Raw genomic sequence first — 16,986 nt, 5'->3', positions numbered from 1 at the left:
ACATTTTTTTTCACGGTTTCTGAATATCCATGACTACTTTTGTCCTATTTCTTCATTTCTTTTTAAATTATATTCATTTAACAGTTTGTTATATGAGTGACAGATGATTAGAGAATCTGATTATGCACAAACAACAGCAGCTGGTCATGCTGTCAGATATATGGAGTTTTAATATTTCTGCTTATATTAAATATACCAGACTACAAAATGAGCTACAGTGATAGGTAAAATGGTAAATACTTGGATAGGATTCTTCCCCATTACTTTGCAGGTATTAGTTAGAGTAGGTAGAAAAATCATACTTAGGAAATTTTCACATTGATTTAAATCAGAATTAGAGCATATTATGTAAAATTAGATTTTAAATTATTATCTTGAGGTTTCTTGAAGCATTCAGATGCGATCAGATGCCGGTATTGTAAAACAAACTTAAATGAAATATAGCAAGGATGTTATGTGAGAAGTTTATAACTGTCTTTGATGTTAAGGACTTGTATTGTGTGGCGCAGAAGCAGTAGACTAAAGCATAGGAAGGGATTTTACTTACATCGTCTCCTCTGAGCCCTGTACCCAGTGCATACTGTTGACTGTCTTCCAGAAAACGTACTTTGATGTTGTATACTCTTCTTCCATAGTAGACAACCAAAACGTATGGTTCGGTGTTTGATTTCTTTGAACAATCTCTAACCAAGAAAGTCTCATCCTGTGTAGCACAAATTATTGTAGCAGTTATACTGTACATTCTGGTAAGAAGTATCACATTTGCCTGTAACTGCTGTTTGGATTAAAATCTTACAGAATTAGTTAATTGTAACAGTGTGATACTGTATAGTTGACAGAAAAGCTATTTTTAAGTGAAATTTGTTGGTAAGCAATCTAGCGAAGTGTTTTCTTCATATGTAATAGAGCTCTGTGTTAATAATTTCCATAAGTCGTATATAATTAGCCAGGAGTTTGACTGATAATAGTGAAGAATCATGACTTGATCAGTGCTACTGTATTGTACAATGCTAAGCTGAAATCTTTATCATATACTAACTAGTAAATGATCTTAAAATGAAAATGGGATATTAAAAGTCAAGTTGCTTAAAAGAGAGGAGTTTAATTGAGTGACTAGAAAGAGAGTAATAAAGGCATTATAATTCATTGGTTTTGTTTGCTTTCAAAGGCAGTGAATGATTTTATGTGCTTAATTTTCTTTGGATGGAACCGCTGTTTATGATACAAGGATATGGACTCTTAATGCTTGTTATGACCTTAGAGTTCTAAGTCGTAGTGAGTCTTACTCTGTTCTGATATGTATTTACACTGTTGGGCTAATCTTGAAGCATAATACAACTTTGACACAATTGTTACAACAATTTCAATTATAAAGAGTTTCTTTAAGGACATGGCATAATAAAATTATACCCATGAAATGTAACTGTGAGAACAGAAATAATATTGAAAGATGGCTTTGTCCATTTACTTATGTGTTGGGAATTGACACCCCTGCAGATTCAGCCAGCAGGCTGTTCATAGTCATGAAGTTCAATATGTAAGTAAACATTTGCATGACTGGTTTTAGCAATTTCGCTCAGCATGGTGAAGCCTCTCATATGCCTGAGGAGCTCATGAAACTAAATGTTTTCCAGAGAATGTTTCAAATTCTGTGATCTGTCTAATTCTTTTGTGGAAAGGCCAGAGAAGAATGTTAACAGTGATGGAATGAAGATATTCCCACATTATTTCATGCAGGTGACTCTGTTATGCCAACATAATATTTCTCATTTATGCAGTAGAAGAGCAGAGGAAGGGAAAATAAAATGTGCCAGCTTTTCAAAATCACTATTTCTTTTACTTATTGCACTGAATGGGTACTCATATATATGGTTCTGCATTTTAAACTGTAAGAATCTTAGAGTAAAAGAAAATGTCAATCAACCAAGCTAAGAACTTCAGAGAAACCCAAGCATTACCCAAGTTTAGATTTTATGTGAATAATAACAAATTAATGTCACTGTAGTAGGAGCTGCAGGAGTTGCTGACCAGAACTGCCAAATGCACCAGCAGTACTGAACTTAACGCTATTTTAAGAATATGCAGTGAACAAAAAAACCAGGAGAATAATATTGATCAAGGAATGCTGTTAATAATCTTAGTGTATCTGATTCTGTGCTTGCTGAAATCAGTACTAAAGCTCACATGTTATGGAATGTAAGACTAGAAGCTTTTTTTTTTTTTCCTGGCCTGAATACAGATACAAAAACTACAAATGTGAAGGAAAAATGTATTTATGCATTTCAATGAGACTGTTCTAATATTGAAAAAACAAACCTGCTAGAATATATTTCTACTAGAATATGTTAAAATAATTCTTAAATGCATGCTTTTAGAGTTGTCACAGGTAGCTGAGGGTAGGAGATTGCAAAATATGTTTTACTTTTGAATAGAATCAGAATCATGGAATAGCCTGGGTTGGAAAGGACCGTAACAATCATCTAGTTTCAATGCCCATGCTGTGTGCAGGGTCGCTAGTCACTAGACCAGAATATATGAAAATCATTGTATTATTCCCAGCAGATTGGAGGAGTCCAAAAAGCTGAAGTCCAAAAAATTTCCACTTCTTGTTGTTCCTCGTGATAGTCCTCCTGTGTGCAAAGCACTGAGCTATGAAACAAGGTATTGTATCTAAGCTATTCTGATACTTGGCTGTGACCAAAGGCATGCTTCTGTAGCTGCTCAGCTACGCTACCCTCCACAGTTGCAGAGCAGCTGTACACTTTGCTTTCCAAACTCCAGTGTGACCAGCGTAGAACAGTGCAATCAAATTTAGGGCTGATGGGAAGACTCAAGTCATTGCTCTGCATGCAATTAGTTTTGTTAAGGAAAAGCTTGTTGAGAAACTGTCTTCCCTCTCCTGTTTCACATGAGCTCTGACATTATATTTTAAATTATTATGCACAGAAGTATTCTAAAAAAAAAAAACAAAACAACAAAAACACCAAATGTATTGTCAAACCCTTTCTCAACATATTGGACTAGAAACCCAGTGTGAAAAGTTATATGACCACAGGAAGATTTGCAATATTGGAATAATGTGGTGCTATTGTTGCTTGGCCTGGCTGTCCTCAGCATTGCTCTGCGGCTGGTTCTAATGTGGGTCTGACAGAAAACCAGAGTAGGCACCAGGGTGTGTGAGACTCCATGATGTCTTGTGGGGCTCCATTCCTTCAAGAGCCCCTGCTGCCCATTAACTCCCATTGATCCTCCTGCTCCTTGGGTGAGCACACCTAGCCTAAGACTGAAGCTGAGAGGTTTGGTGTTAAAGGAGCCCTAAACAACAGCTGATGCTGCATTTGCCTCTCTTAAAAATAAGGGCATAAATCGGTTATCGTAGTTTGGATCACTGGAAGCTCATGAGCTGAAGTGGATCTCCTGTGCTTTAGCCCTGTAGTGTGATTTCAGTACCTGAAGTGGTTAGGAGACTGAAGGATTTCATACCTTCTGTTGACCATATTGTATATCTTTTAAAATTGATAAGCTCCAATGGAATTACTTTTATCACACCCATGTTGCCCACAGTGAGGCAGTGAGGAAATCCCTCCTGCAGTGGCCAAACGCTCTGCCCTTTGCCTTATGCCCGCAGGAGCATTCTGCTCACCCTGCTCCCTCCAGGCTGTGCCTTTCAAAGCTGAAAATTAATAATGACTGCAAAACAGCAAGATGGGTAGATCCTTTTATGACAAGCAGTTAATTAAAAAGTAAAATATTAAAAAGTAAAAATATTTGCTCCTGTCCTTAACCTTGTCAGTAATGTCTGGTGTGTTAACCATGAGTTTCAAGATAAATTGTACTCACGGTGTTCTCCTCCAGCAGTGCTGCCTCTGCTTCATGGCGATCGTATTCTCCAACGTACCATTCATATTTGTGTAAGTCCTTAATTTTAAGACGTAATAATCAGAGAATAGAAATGAACCACAGCTGGCAGAAGCAAATGTCAGTAAAAACATATTATATCTAATCTGCATTTAAAGCAACTTTATGGCAGTTTATTAAGATAATTATAATGCATCCATATCATTAAATCATTTTGGAAAATGGGTTTCAAAATAAACATCTGAATTGTTATCAGCTCATGCTGGATTGTTTTTAGGGGTGTTGAAAGCATACAGATTTCAGGCTATTTTAGTTCTTAGAGAAATGTTTTCAGTAGGCAGTGTTTCTTAGATGTGTGCATGATTTAACAGCGATAATCCTTTTATATGAAGATCCTCTCTCTCCATTAATTAAAGTAGTCTTTACCTGTTCAGTGGGTTGGGCAATATATTCCACTTTCTCTTTTAAAAGTGAATGTTTCGGTTTATTTTCACATGTTGTATAGTGTATGGGAGACGGTGACCTCTTGACTGACACACTCTCTGCATTTACCATGGACCCTGTGAAAGTAAATTCAGAAGGAAAAGAATTGTATTGCTTTTAATTTGAGCTTAATTTTACAGTACGGATTTTATACAATAGAATAGCATTTGCAGTTTGGTAATTTTGAACTTTTTTTTTTTTTTCTGATGGCTTTTAGGCCAATGCAGCAGCAATGATATCAGAGTAGTGCCTCAAGAAATGTAACATGTTTTCTGATGTACTTTAATTGATAGCAGGTTCTAATACACGTAAGTTTAGTATTGTACACATTTAGTGTAGTACAGTTAGGTTGTGGTTGGACTTGATCTTTAAGGTCTTTTCCAACCTGAGCAATTCTGCAAGTGTAACAAAATATTTCAATATAAATTATTAATAAAATATCAAATATTGTATAACATCATTAATGGGAGATATACATGTTCATATGTAATTTTGCTTTGCTTTTACCCATCTGAGGATGTTCAGACAGATGAAAAATGTTTTCCTAAAGCAAGTGATCTGTAGTTTGTATATTTAATGCTGCCTTTAGTAAAGCATCACCTGGAAGCTGGGGCAGTGTGCAAGGCTGAGTGGGAGCACCAAGTGTGGGGGGATTTGGGAAGGCTTGGAATGACTGAGGCAGGTGAGGCTGCAGAGGAAACAACCTTAGAAAAGTTTCCAGGTGTATGGTTAGGGTGCATTTTGCAGATGCATATCATGAGAAAAAGGTGAATTGTAGGGTAAAAGCCATTATATCCTGCCATACGACAGAATGCCAAAGGAGCTGAATAAAAAAGCTTTTAGTATGAGATGAGATAGAGAGGTTGGCACACAACGGATCCAATATGATACAACAGCAAAAAGCTAACACTGCTTTTGAGGGTGTTTGTGGAAGTATCAGCTTCAAGGATAAAAAGGAGTGGTGAAACCACTCCTGGGCATGTCCAGCTCTGGGAATTGCAGACAGCACGAGGACAATGACGGGAGTGACATTGCCATGGTTACTGGACACGCCACTGCTGGGGCTGGGCACAGACATCACTGCTGGCTCCCAGCCCACTTGTTCCTTCACAGAGTGCTATGCAGCTCAGTGAGTCATCTATTTTCAGCCCTAATACAGTGACCCATAATGCTACCTGCAAGTCCCTCCCTCTGAGAATTTGTGGTATGCCTAAAGCTGTTTTCACAAATAAAAGATCAATGCGTTCACTTACACAAAGTTATTAAAACAATAGCAGCTGCCTTAAAATGTCCTTAACATTAAAGGCCTGGGGCATCTTCCATATGAAGAAAGGCTGAGATAAATATCTAAGGTGCAGGAAATCAAGGAAATTCGGGCGGATCCTAATCGGTGGCAAGCAAAAATAGAGCAATGGGCAGAAACTGGAACATGAGAAGTTTCATGCTAACCCAAGGAGTAAGTTTACTGACGAGTGATCGAGCACTGGAGTAGGCTGCCCGCAGAGACTATGGAGGTTCATCCTCTGGAGACCCACCTGGATGCCTTACTGTGAGCACTGCTGTAGGGAACTACTTTAGTAGGGGGTTGGACTCAATGACCTGCAGAAGTCCCTTCCAGCTACCATGATTCTGTGACTGCATGCACTGAAAACACCAAGTGCAGAGAGATACCCTCACCCATAGAGCTGGTGCTTAATGTGCCGCTATAAGTATGATTAGCATTTGTCCATTCCTGGTTTAGTTTTCAAAGTGATCTCTGGTTCTTACCTGAACTGCACATGTTTTTGGAGCTCTGCATATATTGAAAGCTAGGAGAAAGCAATGAAAGGAATGTCAGAAAAATCTCCTAGTGGCAAATGTTTAAGATCACAGAGCAATATATGACTGTGCTACCCCAGAGTACCCTTTAATCCTTCAACACATCGATGTTTTAGACACTCCTGGTTTCAGGTGGTGATTTTGTATTTAACAGTATTTGACTGATTTATCTTCCATTAATTTTTCCAGCTACTTCTTGAAGCTACATCTCTTTTTTGACCCCCACAAGTCTTTGCAAGAGTTTCATGTTATATTATGATGTTCTGTGGCAGTATTAATTAGAACTTGGAATTACAGTGGTCAGATAACTACTCATAACAGAGCCACTGGTACAATACTAGGGGTCCTATGTACTGCCACATTTACTACAGGCAATTATTTTATCTTGGAGAAGTACCGTTGTCAGCAAGAAGGACAGATGAGTGGTTCTGTTTAATCATTCAACTGTATTTGTCTACTTAAGAAGGGCGTTAAATCATAGGCACATTTCCTATACTTTTATATTTTATTGAGTGCTTTAGGAGTGGTGTAGTGGATTTAGACTGAATAACATATTTAGAAAGGATTTATGTAAATTAGAAAAGTAGGAAAATTGTGGCAGATTTCTATGGAATAGTAATTGGCCTTAAGAAGACCACACATATTCTTGATATATAAAAACAGAAAATAGAATGTAGTGAAAATGCTGAGGCTAGAGATGGCAGGGCGATTTCATATGGTAAGTTTAATACTCTTTCGTGAAAACTTAGGGAAAAATATAATACAGTAGCATGTTAATAAAGATAAAAATTCAAGCATAGCCTGAGAGCAGTTTCCAAGGATGGTTACTCTTTTGCTTCAGGTAAAAACAATGTGTCACTCCATGGCATCAAGAAGTGATACAATCCTGCTTTTATTACATAGTGAAGTATAATTTTCTGGGTGCAGAAATTTTAGGTCTTGAAGCTTCTAGTACAATGAAATTCTTACCTGGCTTCAGGAAGATGCTTTGCTTTATACTTTTGTTCTTGTAAAATGAATTCAAGTTTATTCCCTGTACCTGTGTCAATTAATAAAATGAGTAAGAATTTATTATTTCCTCTCATGTGTAACTTTCAACTACTGTGAAAAAGAATTGAGTTAGCCAAATTCCTATATAAAGGGAAGCAGTTCAGTAGAGAAATAGGCTACAATTAGTTTAATTTAAATCACTCATGTCATTATTTCAGTGGGAAACCTTACTGTAGTACTGAATATTACATGGTGATGCTGAACATCCCAGGCTTTGCCGGTACCACTTGTAATTAACATAATGGTAAAGAACAGAATACTGTACTACAGATGTACAGAGAGTTTATAAATCCCTTTGGTAGAGTGGGATAGATAATGAATGTATCAAATGCAATCAGTACTATTTCTACCTGAAAATCAGCAAACTGCGCCTTAATTCATGAAATGAGCTACCAGAGATGAACTCAACGACAGGGAGAGATAAACAGCATAACAGTTAGGCTATGTCTGTCTCTGAGGTATTGTCTATATATATATATATATATACATCTGTGTGTGTGTGTGTATATATATACATACATACACATACATATACACACACACACACACACACACACACACACACACACACATATATATATATATGTATTTTTTTTTTTCCTGGACCATCATGCGTACATACAGACTGAGTGACATAAGGTGTTCTTTTAAAAGCTTTATGTACATCTAAAGGATTGACATATTTTTAAAACACAATTTTATAACAAAACCAAACCACCACCCATTGGTTTATTTGTAGCCTCTAAAAATCTTTCTTACAAAATTCTCAGTCTCACATTATAGGAGAGAGTCAAGACTGGAGAGGAAGGAGATGTATTGGCAGATTAGATTTGTGCCCGGTTGTTTTGTTGTTCAACTTTTCAGGTTATCCTTCTCTCATATTTTTAAGTTTCTAGTATTATTTTTTTTTCCCTTGGGACCTTAAGAATTTGATTTGCCTGCAACAAGTACATTGCTCTGCTTGTCCAGATAGTTGTAGCAAATGTTGAGTTAAATACCTTTTTCTGCTCAACTTCCACAAGTGTACATGTTAGTCTAAATATCTTGGCAGATGTGTACCAATGGGATATCTAATACTAGTTTGAATATAGAGCCAGACTGTATATTCTATCTATGTCACTTTCCTTTACTGATTACCTCACATGGAGTTTTAATGATAGAATGCTTTGATCTTATAATGCAAAAGAAAGACAATGAATTAATGTTATATGATTAAATACTAACCTTTATCTCTTCCAGATACCTATATAAAATGATAACACAGTAAATATTTTTTCTTTTAATTGCCAACTTGAAGTTACCACAACAAACCCAAATATCTTTTCATAGACATTCATAGACAAACATTTCATAAACATCCAATTATGAACACCTGATCACTTTGTCAAAAAATCAGGCTAAATTCTCATCTTAGTCCACTGGCAACAATGAGTAATGAATGTTCAGAAGGCATAAATGAACACAAGGTTTATTGCAGTGATCATCATTCCATGATCTCTGTTGCACATCAATTTAACTGAAGATATGGATCTTCATCAATTTTTTGTATGAAATCAAGAGTTTGATTTTGATTGACTGGAGACACACTATCCAAAGATTAAAATAATTCATTTCTTTTCAGAGTCCTCAATTGATAGTGTAATTACTTTTGCTGTCGTGGCAGATACTTCATTCAAAATTACTGTGTGGAGAGTCTAAATACTGTGTATTACACTACAAAGAAATGAATGACAGATAGGTATCTAGAGACCAGAGTTTGGTGCATTTTCTCTGTATTTCTGTAGCATTTTGATTCACATGGAAATAGTAACTATTTTGATTATTACTTTCATACAAGAATATAATTCATTATTATTATTTCCTCTGTGTAGATGTTTCTTCATCAGTTTTCCCAAAAATGTATCTTCCCATTTATGTTTTTCATTACTTAGAAATTAGTTGTGCCATTCAGGTTGGAATGGACCTGGGCAAGTCTCTAGACCAAACTTCTGCTCAAAGCACAAAATGGTTGATGAGGTCAGGCTCTGAGCTTTGCCCAGCTCTGTCTTGCAGACATAGTTTTCATTGACTCTCTAGGTCACCTGTTCCAGCACCCTCATAATTACCCTCTTAATTTATTTATTTTTTTCCTTTCTTCTAGTTTTCCTCTCTCAACCACACTGACCTGCAGTTTGGTGTCCAAACTTGGCAAGGGCACATCTCATCACTTCATCTGGATCATGCTGAAACTATTCATATCTTAGGAGCAATATGAATGGGAGATGATCCATTCAAATCCAATTTTATTATCTTTTCTGTGTTATGAGATATACTGTATTTATTCTTAAGATGTAGCCAAACTATGTGCTTATTAGGAGCTGCAATATTTGCACAGCTGTTTAGTGCCCAGCCAGAAATATTAATTGCAGATGTAAGATGTTTATTGTTCTTGGGAGTGTTTTTTTTAATTTGGTTTCTGTAATGAATCATTATCCAGTACATGACAAAGCTTTTGTGTTAAGATATTATCTTTCTTGGTAATATTGTTTGGCATTAAATGTGAATTACAATATTGCAATCAAAGCATGTTTTCAATAACTTCTCAAAGTGTAGGAGTTTCAAACTATGGGAGGAGTGAGGTTCTGGGATAACCCTCTGGTTGGGGCTGTGAAGAATTAAAATTCAAATCATTTTGAAGTTAGACTAGCTTGTAGGTTTGCGATACAGCATCTGTGCTAGGAAATGGCTGTATTTAGCTGGTGTAGAGATTCCTTTATTTCCTGTTCTCCCTTGTAATGAGACAAAAAGGATGTTAAAGAAGTGTATTATGCCTTTAAGTGAGTTCATGGCATTGCCTCTCAGTTTCTGCCCTCTGTCCATAGGCTGCTTAGAGGTGTGGGCTGCCTTCACAGCCTCTGCTGGAAATGAGAGCCAGCATTACTGACCTTGAGAGCACAAAAGCGCCTCTCCATTCTGCACAGCTTTCATAGACATCTGCAGCATTTGGCAGTGATGAGATGCACTTTTATTTGACTACTTGGGAAGGTAGCTTAACACTGTGTGTGCTTTTATTTCCGTAAGGAACTTCAGTATCTTAACTGTCATTCACAGCATAGCAGTTTTGAAAGTACTATATATATAAAGAATAAATATATTTATGACCAAAAATAATTTGGTTATTATAGTGTTTTTACCTACCAGGCTAAGTCATGACTGAAATACTGCTACTTCAGAAGATGTGCAGCCCTGAAAAATGTATGGTTTTGGCAGTAATAATATATATGAAGATGATTACTTACTTCATTCAGGTCTCTAAAAGATAGATGCCTGGAAAAGAAAGAATTATGTACAAAAATCGCATTATCCTAAAATAAAAATGACTGAGGACTTAAATACTTTAGTTACATCATTCCTGAAAATTAACAGCCCTTGGCATTTTATTACTGCTATAGAAATTCAGAGGCTGGTTATTTTTTGACATAAATTATTTGCAGGAAAAGGTTATGGACTTCCATAAAAAAGAACAGCAGCCACAGTATTAATTATGGCAAATGAGAAAAGCCCCATTTAGGATGTATTTGGAGAGGAGAAGAGAGATGAGCAGTTATAAGCTTTATTCTGTACCCTTCATCTTAATCTAAAAGTATTACTACAAACTTTAAAGTCAGGTAGAAGCAGAGTTTTTTGAAGACTGAAGATTTTCAAAAATGAAATACTGACAGCGGCAGAATGAAAAGCATAGATAAAAGGAGATGCAAACCAGGAACTCAAGATGCAAGCTGGTAAAGCACAGTGGGGAATGTTCCTTCTGGTTCCAAGTCAAGTTGGTAGTTAGGTATTTTTATGCTGTCTTCTGATAATTTTAGTCAACAATGGTACCTTTCCCTCCAGATGGGGGATCACCAGAAGATATTCTGCCCCTCAGAGGGGACAGTGTACCAAGTCTGACCTATTTTATTGGCTGTCCTAGGTTTGATGAACACACATAGCATATATTTCATAATAAAAGAGATTGAGGTATAGATTTTTAAAGTATTTTAGGATCATAAGGCATGGATAAGCACCTGGTAATTTCCTAAAGGCTCCAAATTCCTCTTTAGCTTATCTCTGAGAAAAATCAACAATTTACTAAATCATTCAAAGAGAATGCAGAAGGAAGAAAGTATATAAAATAAAACCCTGGGAGCTATGTTTCAAGTTTTACCTGTGCTGAAAACATGAACATGGAGGGTTAAAAAAAGCAAGAAATTTGGGATCTATTGGAGTAACATTTCAACAAGGGTAGGAGAAAGGAGAAGACATATTAGGTTTGGATAGATGCTTTTGTGTTAACGTGATTTTTTAGCTTAGTCTCTGAGGTCATTATATGGCAAGCAGAAGACTGTGCTTAGAATGTTGGGTGCCTAGTACAGTTAAGAGATAAGGAAGGTTTTCTTGCAGGGCAGAACTTCTTCCTTGAGGGGACACACCGCTTCTATGGCCCATCTACCCTAGGCATGTAAATGTTTAATTCTTGCCAAACCTTCCTAATACATTTCAGCATCCTGCACATGCCCGTATTTTTATGAAGATGTTTGTAAGAGTATATAAATAACGGTGTGTATGATTTTATAAGTCTTCCAAATCTTGTTGGGGAATAGAATGTGCACTCCTTGCACTCCTCAATCATGCCTGCAGTTTGATAGCTTTGCTTACAGTCTGTCAGTTACTGGTGCAGTGCCACACCCCCCAACACTGCAGACCATATGTATGTTTTCTCCCTGCTGAGCTGTGACTGGATTGGTGATGGGTGGCAAGTATTTTGAGTGAAGTGTCTGTGTGGGAAATATGTGAAGTGCCTTCCCAGATCATGCATGGTCTTAGTCTGTGCTACGCCTCTCCTAATTCTGTGATTGAAAAATATGTTACAATTAACACATAACACATTAGAAAACACTTGGTATTTATAACTGGAATGTGAAATCTTGTGGTTATGGGTTTTTTATGCCTCCTTTCACTTCTAGAATAAGAAATTACTTGTATTTGTATTAAAGAATTTGGCTTTGTAGTAGGACCTTTCGAATCCAAGTGCTTTGCATACTGATGACTGCTGGCAAGCGCAGCCTGTAATAGTTCTCACAGTGTTCAATTTATGTGCTGCCCTACCAAGGGGAGGGATCAGCCATGGGATTTGGAACTTCTCAGCTATAGGTCAGGTCATGCATCTGAATATGAAGCTACTTCATATTAATAAAATGTCTTAACATCCAACAGCTTTAACCTAATCCATAAAAGAATTTAAGTGCCATTCAGGAAAAATAAAGCATACTCAGAGCTAGCTCTTTAAGCATATACTTGAAGTATATTTCTTCATTGATTTGTAAGCTGCTTTTTTTTTTTGTTGTTTTTTTTTGTTTTGTTTTTCTTGTGGGATTTGTACTATAGGATTTGGACTGGTCACCTTTGTAAAAATGAAGCAAAATTCCACCTCAATGAACTGAAATTGGGGGTATTTGCAGAAGGTTGGGTAGAGCTGACACAGCTCAGTTGTACCCAAATTTCTGGCTACAATAGGTTTTTAGAGAGGCTGTGTGCATTATACCCAGCTGCCCTGGATGTATATCAGTCCTGTTCTCAGTATGTCCACCACCTGCCTTATTTATGCACACATAATTTGGTCACATGAGAGTGCACATATATCTGCCTACAGGGCAGTGAGCAGCACACATTCATGTTCACGTAGCTCAATATATTATATGAAAATAGGAGCCAGTCTCAAAACTTGACATACATGTGCTCTGTCATACAGCTGAACACAACTACTGGACTCAGCCTCTATCCATGCTCTCAAAATGCTGTGTAAGCATGTGTCTTGTATGACATAGGAGAAGCTGGGGGGGTTCTGGTGTAAAGGATCAATGTGATGGCTGGAGCAAGATTTCTGGCTACAGATTCACAACCTCTTCTGCTGAATATAATACCCTTCGCATGTGGAGGTGTTTCTGTATCTCTCTGGTACAGTCAGGGTGTTTCCCCATACTTGGCTTTCTGTCACCAGCTGTGCTGAGCAAATGCAATTACTTTTATTTAGAAGGGGGTTGCCAAACCTCTAAATATCACTGGGAAAAAAAAAAAAAAAGTAGGGCCTTAAACAAAGTGTTCACGAGAATTCAACCTACTTTTCTGCTCCTTTTCCTCTTTACCGTTATTTTGGGAGTTTTTTCTTTAAAAACTGCTGGTATCAGATTATGCTAAATACCACTTCTCTTGATTATTCACAGCTGTCTAAAGAATCGACAACTATTTTCTTAAGTATAAGCAGGAGTGTGATGGAGAAGTCTGGTGGTTTTGCCAGGGAGTGTGTTTTGATTCTCAGGAAATCAGCATGAAGAAATGTAGCAGTACCTTGTGGGCTTTGATGATATTGGAAACGTATGAGGCTGACTGGGTGTTTCCCTGGTGTGGAGGACGTTGCTGCTTATCTTCGGCTCTGGAGGAAGTGGATGATACTGTTTTGGCAGTGTCTTCAGAGGCCTGAAAGAGCCAAAGGAGAATTGGAAGAACTTTTAGGTGCAAAGACTGTGTTGTAAGTGCAAGCTCAAAAGGGAAAACACTAGAATTTTCCAAGAGTATTTCAATGTATTTGTGCTGAGCTTAGCTCAGGTCCAGGATTCAATAGCAATAGTAATTTTGGATAATATTCTGTATTTGCAAGAATGTGCTGTACTGTGTTCCGTGCTGCTTAGCACTGCTTTCATGCTTTTCTCCAGTATATGCCAGCTTTACAGTGCTGAGATCTCTGTGTAGGAAATGCCCAGCTAGGGAATGTTCTCCAGCTTACTTAAGTAATAATATAGAATCACAGAATGATTTGGGCTGGAAGGGACCTTTAAGATCATATAGTTCCAACCCTCTTTTATAGGCAGGGACACCTGCCTCTAGACAAGGTTGTTCACAGCCCCATCCAGCCTGGCTTTTAATGTGTCCAGGGTGGAAGGATCCACAACCTCTCTGGACAAACTCTTCCAGTGCTTCACCACCCTCATAGGAAATAATTCCTTTCTGATATCGAGACTAAATCTACCCTCTACCAGTTTAAAGGCATTTTCACTTGTCCTGTCACTATATGCCCTTATAAAGAGTCCCTCCCCTGCTTTTCTGTAGTACTGAAAGGCTGCTATAAGTTCTCTCTAAAGCCTTTTCCTCTCCAGGCTGAAGAACCACAACTCTCTCAGCCTGTCCTCATATGGGAGGTGCTTCAGTCCTCTGGTCATCTTTGTGGACCTGCTCCGACACCTCAATGTTGTTCTTGTGTCATAGGTCCCAGCACTGGAATGTTCTATAGTTCTGATTGTATTTTAAAACTTCTTACATCTCTTAATGTATTCAATATAGGCACCGAGGAATAAACTTGGCAGTTTGGGATTACCTTTAAAAATTGCTTTATTTGTAGCAGCTGTAATTTTTTGAGAATGAAAAAAAAAAGAAAAAAAAGCCATAAAAAATATTTAATCGTTTTCTTTTTTGTTGTTGTTGTTGTTGTTGGCATATGATAGAAAAATGTATTCATACATATTCATGGAATAGAGGTTGGTCCATCTACTGTGGGAGTAAGTGACTGTAGTTGATTTCTATCAATGTCATTTAAACTTATAAAAAAAGAGAAGCAGAAGGATTTAAAAGATATTGGAGATGATATCGTATTGTGAACAGGACCTAAAGAAATCATATAAATGAAGAGTTCCTCTGCCCCCGCCCCCCAACAATTTGTTGCTGGATTGAGCCTGATTCCACATTTCTAGACTTCCTATGTTGGGAAAAGCATGAAAGCTATTTCTGAACTAATCTTACCGTGGGGGAGGTAAGGGTTTCTAGAAGAGAAAGAAAACAAAGATGTTTGAGCTTTTCTCCCTTGTTTTAGCAGCAGAAATATAAGTGGTTGAGATTAGGCAGGCATATCTGTGTCAACAGGCAGTTTTATGTACTCCACAACACATAACATCTAAATAGATCTAAATATGCCTCTGTAAAATCATTGAAGAGTAAAAGATGCCATCATAAACCATGAATACAAATTAGTGAGGTAAATGTAGGCCTGCAGATTTCTCATCCTTTAGTTAGTGCTAGTAAAACTGGAGTGTGCTTTTTACAAATATATTCAAATCCTGTGCAAATATAATTGATGAGAGACTGCTTACCTGGAGTCCATATGTTTTCACTCTTTCTCCTAAGACAATTATTAATAATGGTTAGTTGAGTACTGTCCATATAAACTACAAGAAAAGGTATAGCTTTATCCCGGTATTGTTGTTGTTGGCAGTCCACCCCCACCCACGAGCTCACTGCCAACACGTTCATCCTGTTAACACATCCACATCACCATATTTCCTGCTTCCTAATGGTTAGCATTAATTAATGTCAATCTGTTTGCAGGGGCTGGAAGCTTCAGTGCTTCATTGAGAGATTGTTGTCTGTGGGAGTGAAGGCTGAGGCTGCTGGAAATGGGAGTGAGTGCATGTTTTGTGTTGGCCAGACTGGGCTCTGGGTGAAATCTAACATAAGCAGGGTGAGTTTCGTTCTGTATTTGATTTCATCAGTTCTAAGGTTGGGTTCACAGGTAGATTGAAATGCAATTTAAAATTCCTTCTAACAGTTTGTACCTCTCTCCAATTAAATACTAGACTTTGTATACTGAGATAATTGTGGCAATCCTGGAAATACTGAGGATCTTCTTGTACTGCGGCCAGGTGAATCTTTCTAAAATACAGACGTTCATTCAGAAATTCAGAAATTACCTGAAGTTAAAGCATGAGAAAACTAGTATGTTTGATTACCTCAATTTAAAATATAAATTAGAGCAAATAAAATAATCTTTACATGACTTGATAGAACTGCTTGAAGTTCAGTTTTGTCCCCGGCTTTAATGTGACATATTTGAAGCTGATATTTATTCAGATGTTTTGTAGAGTTAAGTATTGTTCTGAGAGTTTATGTTTGTGCGGATTAAGTTGTTCGGTTTTTTTGTTTGTTTGTTTGTTTGTTTGCCTGTTTTGACAAAAATTAAATCTTTGTTTTCTGTTACTGTTGTTCTTTCCAAGTTTACCATCATTTGACTGATTTTTAAATGCATGAGACACCCTACTATTGAAAAAACAAACAACTGTGTAGGTAATGCTTTTACTTTATTATTATAAATATAAATATATTTATATATTTATATATTTATGTATTTATATATATAGATATTTATTTTACTTTATTTGCAATGGAGTTTGGTTTGTTAAATATTTTCAGAAGTTCAGTGTGCAGACATTCTAAGTAATGTGAAAAATGGTGAAGTGGAGCCTGGGTTCTCCCTCAGATAAGCCATAGCAAATTGCTCTGAACTAAAATAATGGCACCTTAAATATTTAGCAATTTGAAAAAAAAAGATAGCTGTTGGGAAAAAAAAAAAAAAAAAAGATTTAGTGTTATTTATGCCATCTGGCGGTGAAGCCACTTAACAGCACTTTGTATGAGAATAAATGTTATGGTATTTAATAACAGGGGAGTTATTTAAAAATAATAGATTTCCCCATAGATATTGTTGGCTCAGGAAGTACTCAAATATGTATAGGTTCCATCCTCAAACTGCAGAGTTTAAGCTACTTGCCTGCATGGTCCTTACTTATCTCTCTTGATGTCAGCACATACCTTGTGCAGGCAGACACATGAAGCCAGTTCCAATTCATCGTGGAATTTGAGGCTTTATCAATGCTGTCCAGCTGTCAGAGGGACCTATATCATTCATTTCTGCAGATTTTGAAGCTGGCCTGCTTG

General features: G+C 37.0%; 1 protein-coding gene across 1 annotated transcript in view; it reads right to left on the bottom strand.

Annotated features, from left to right (window-relative positions):
• Positions 1 to 16,986, bottom strand: part of CLNK (cytokine dependent hematopoietic cell linker) — a 34,068-nt gene that overhangs the window by 5,027 nt on the left and 12,055 nt on the right. Inside the window, 8 exon segments of the mRNA XM_032444437.1 lie at positions 548 to 703; positions 3,841 to 3,918; positions 4,285 to 4,418; positions 6,109 to 6,149; positions 7,129 to 7,198; positions 8,434 to 8,452; positions 10,488 to 10,515; positions 13,573 to 13,730. Coding sequence (XP_032300328.1) covers positions 548 to 703; positions 3,841 to 3,918; positions 4,285 to 4,418; positions 6,109 to 6,149; positions 7,129 to 7,198; positions 8,434 to 8,452; positions 10,488 to 10,515; positions 13,573 to 13,730 — 684 coding nt within the window.

The sequence above is a fragment of the Coturnix japonica genome, chromosome 4 (genome assembly GCF_001577835.2).
Source record: "Coturnix japonica isolate 7356 chromosome 4, Coturnix japonica 2.1, whole genome shotgun sequence".
In the NCBI taxonomy this organism is placed as follows: Eukaryota; Metazoa; Chordata; class Aves; order Galliformes; family Phasianidae; genus Coturnix; species Coturnix japonica.
This window is presented reverse-complemented; position numbering and strand designations above follow the sequence as displayed.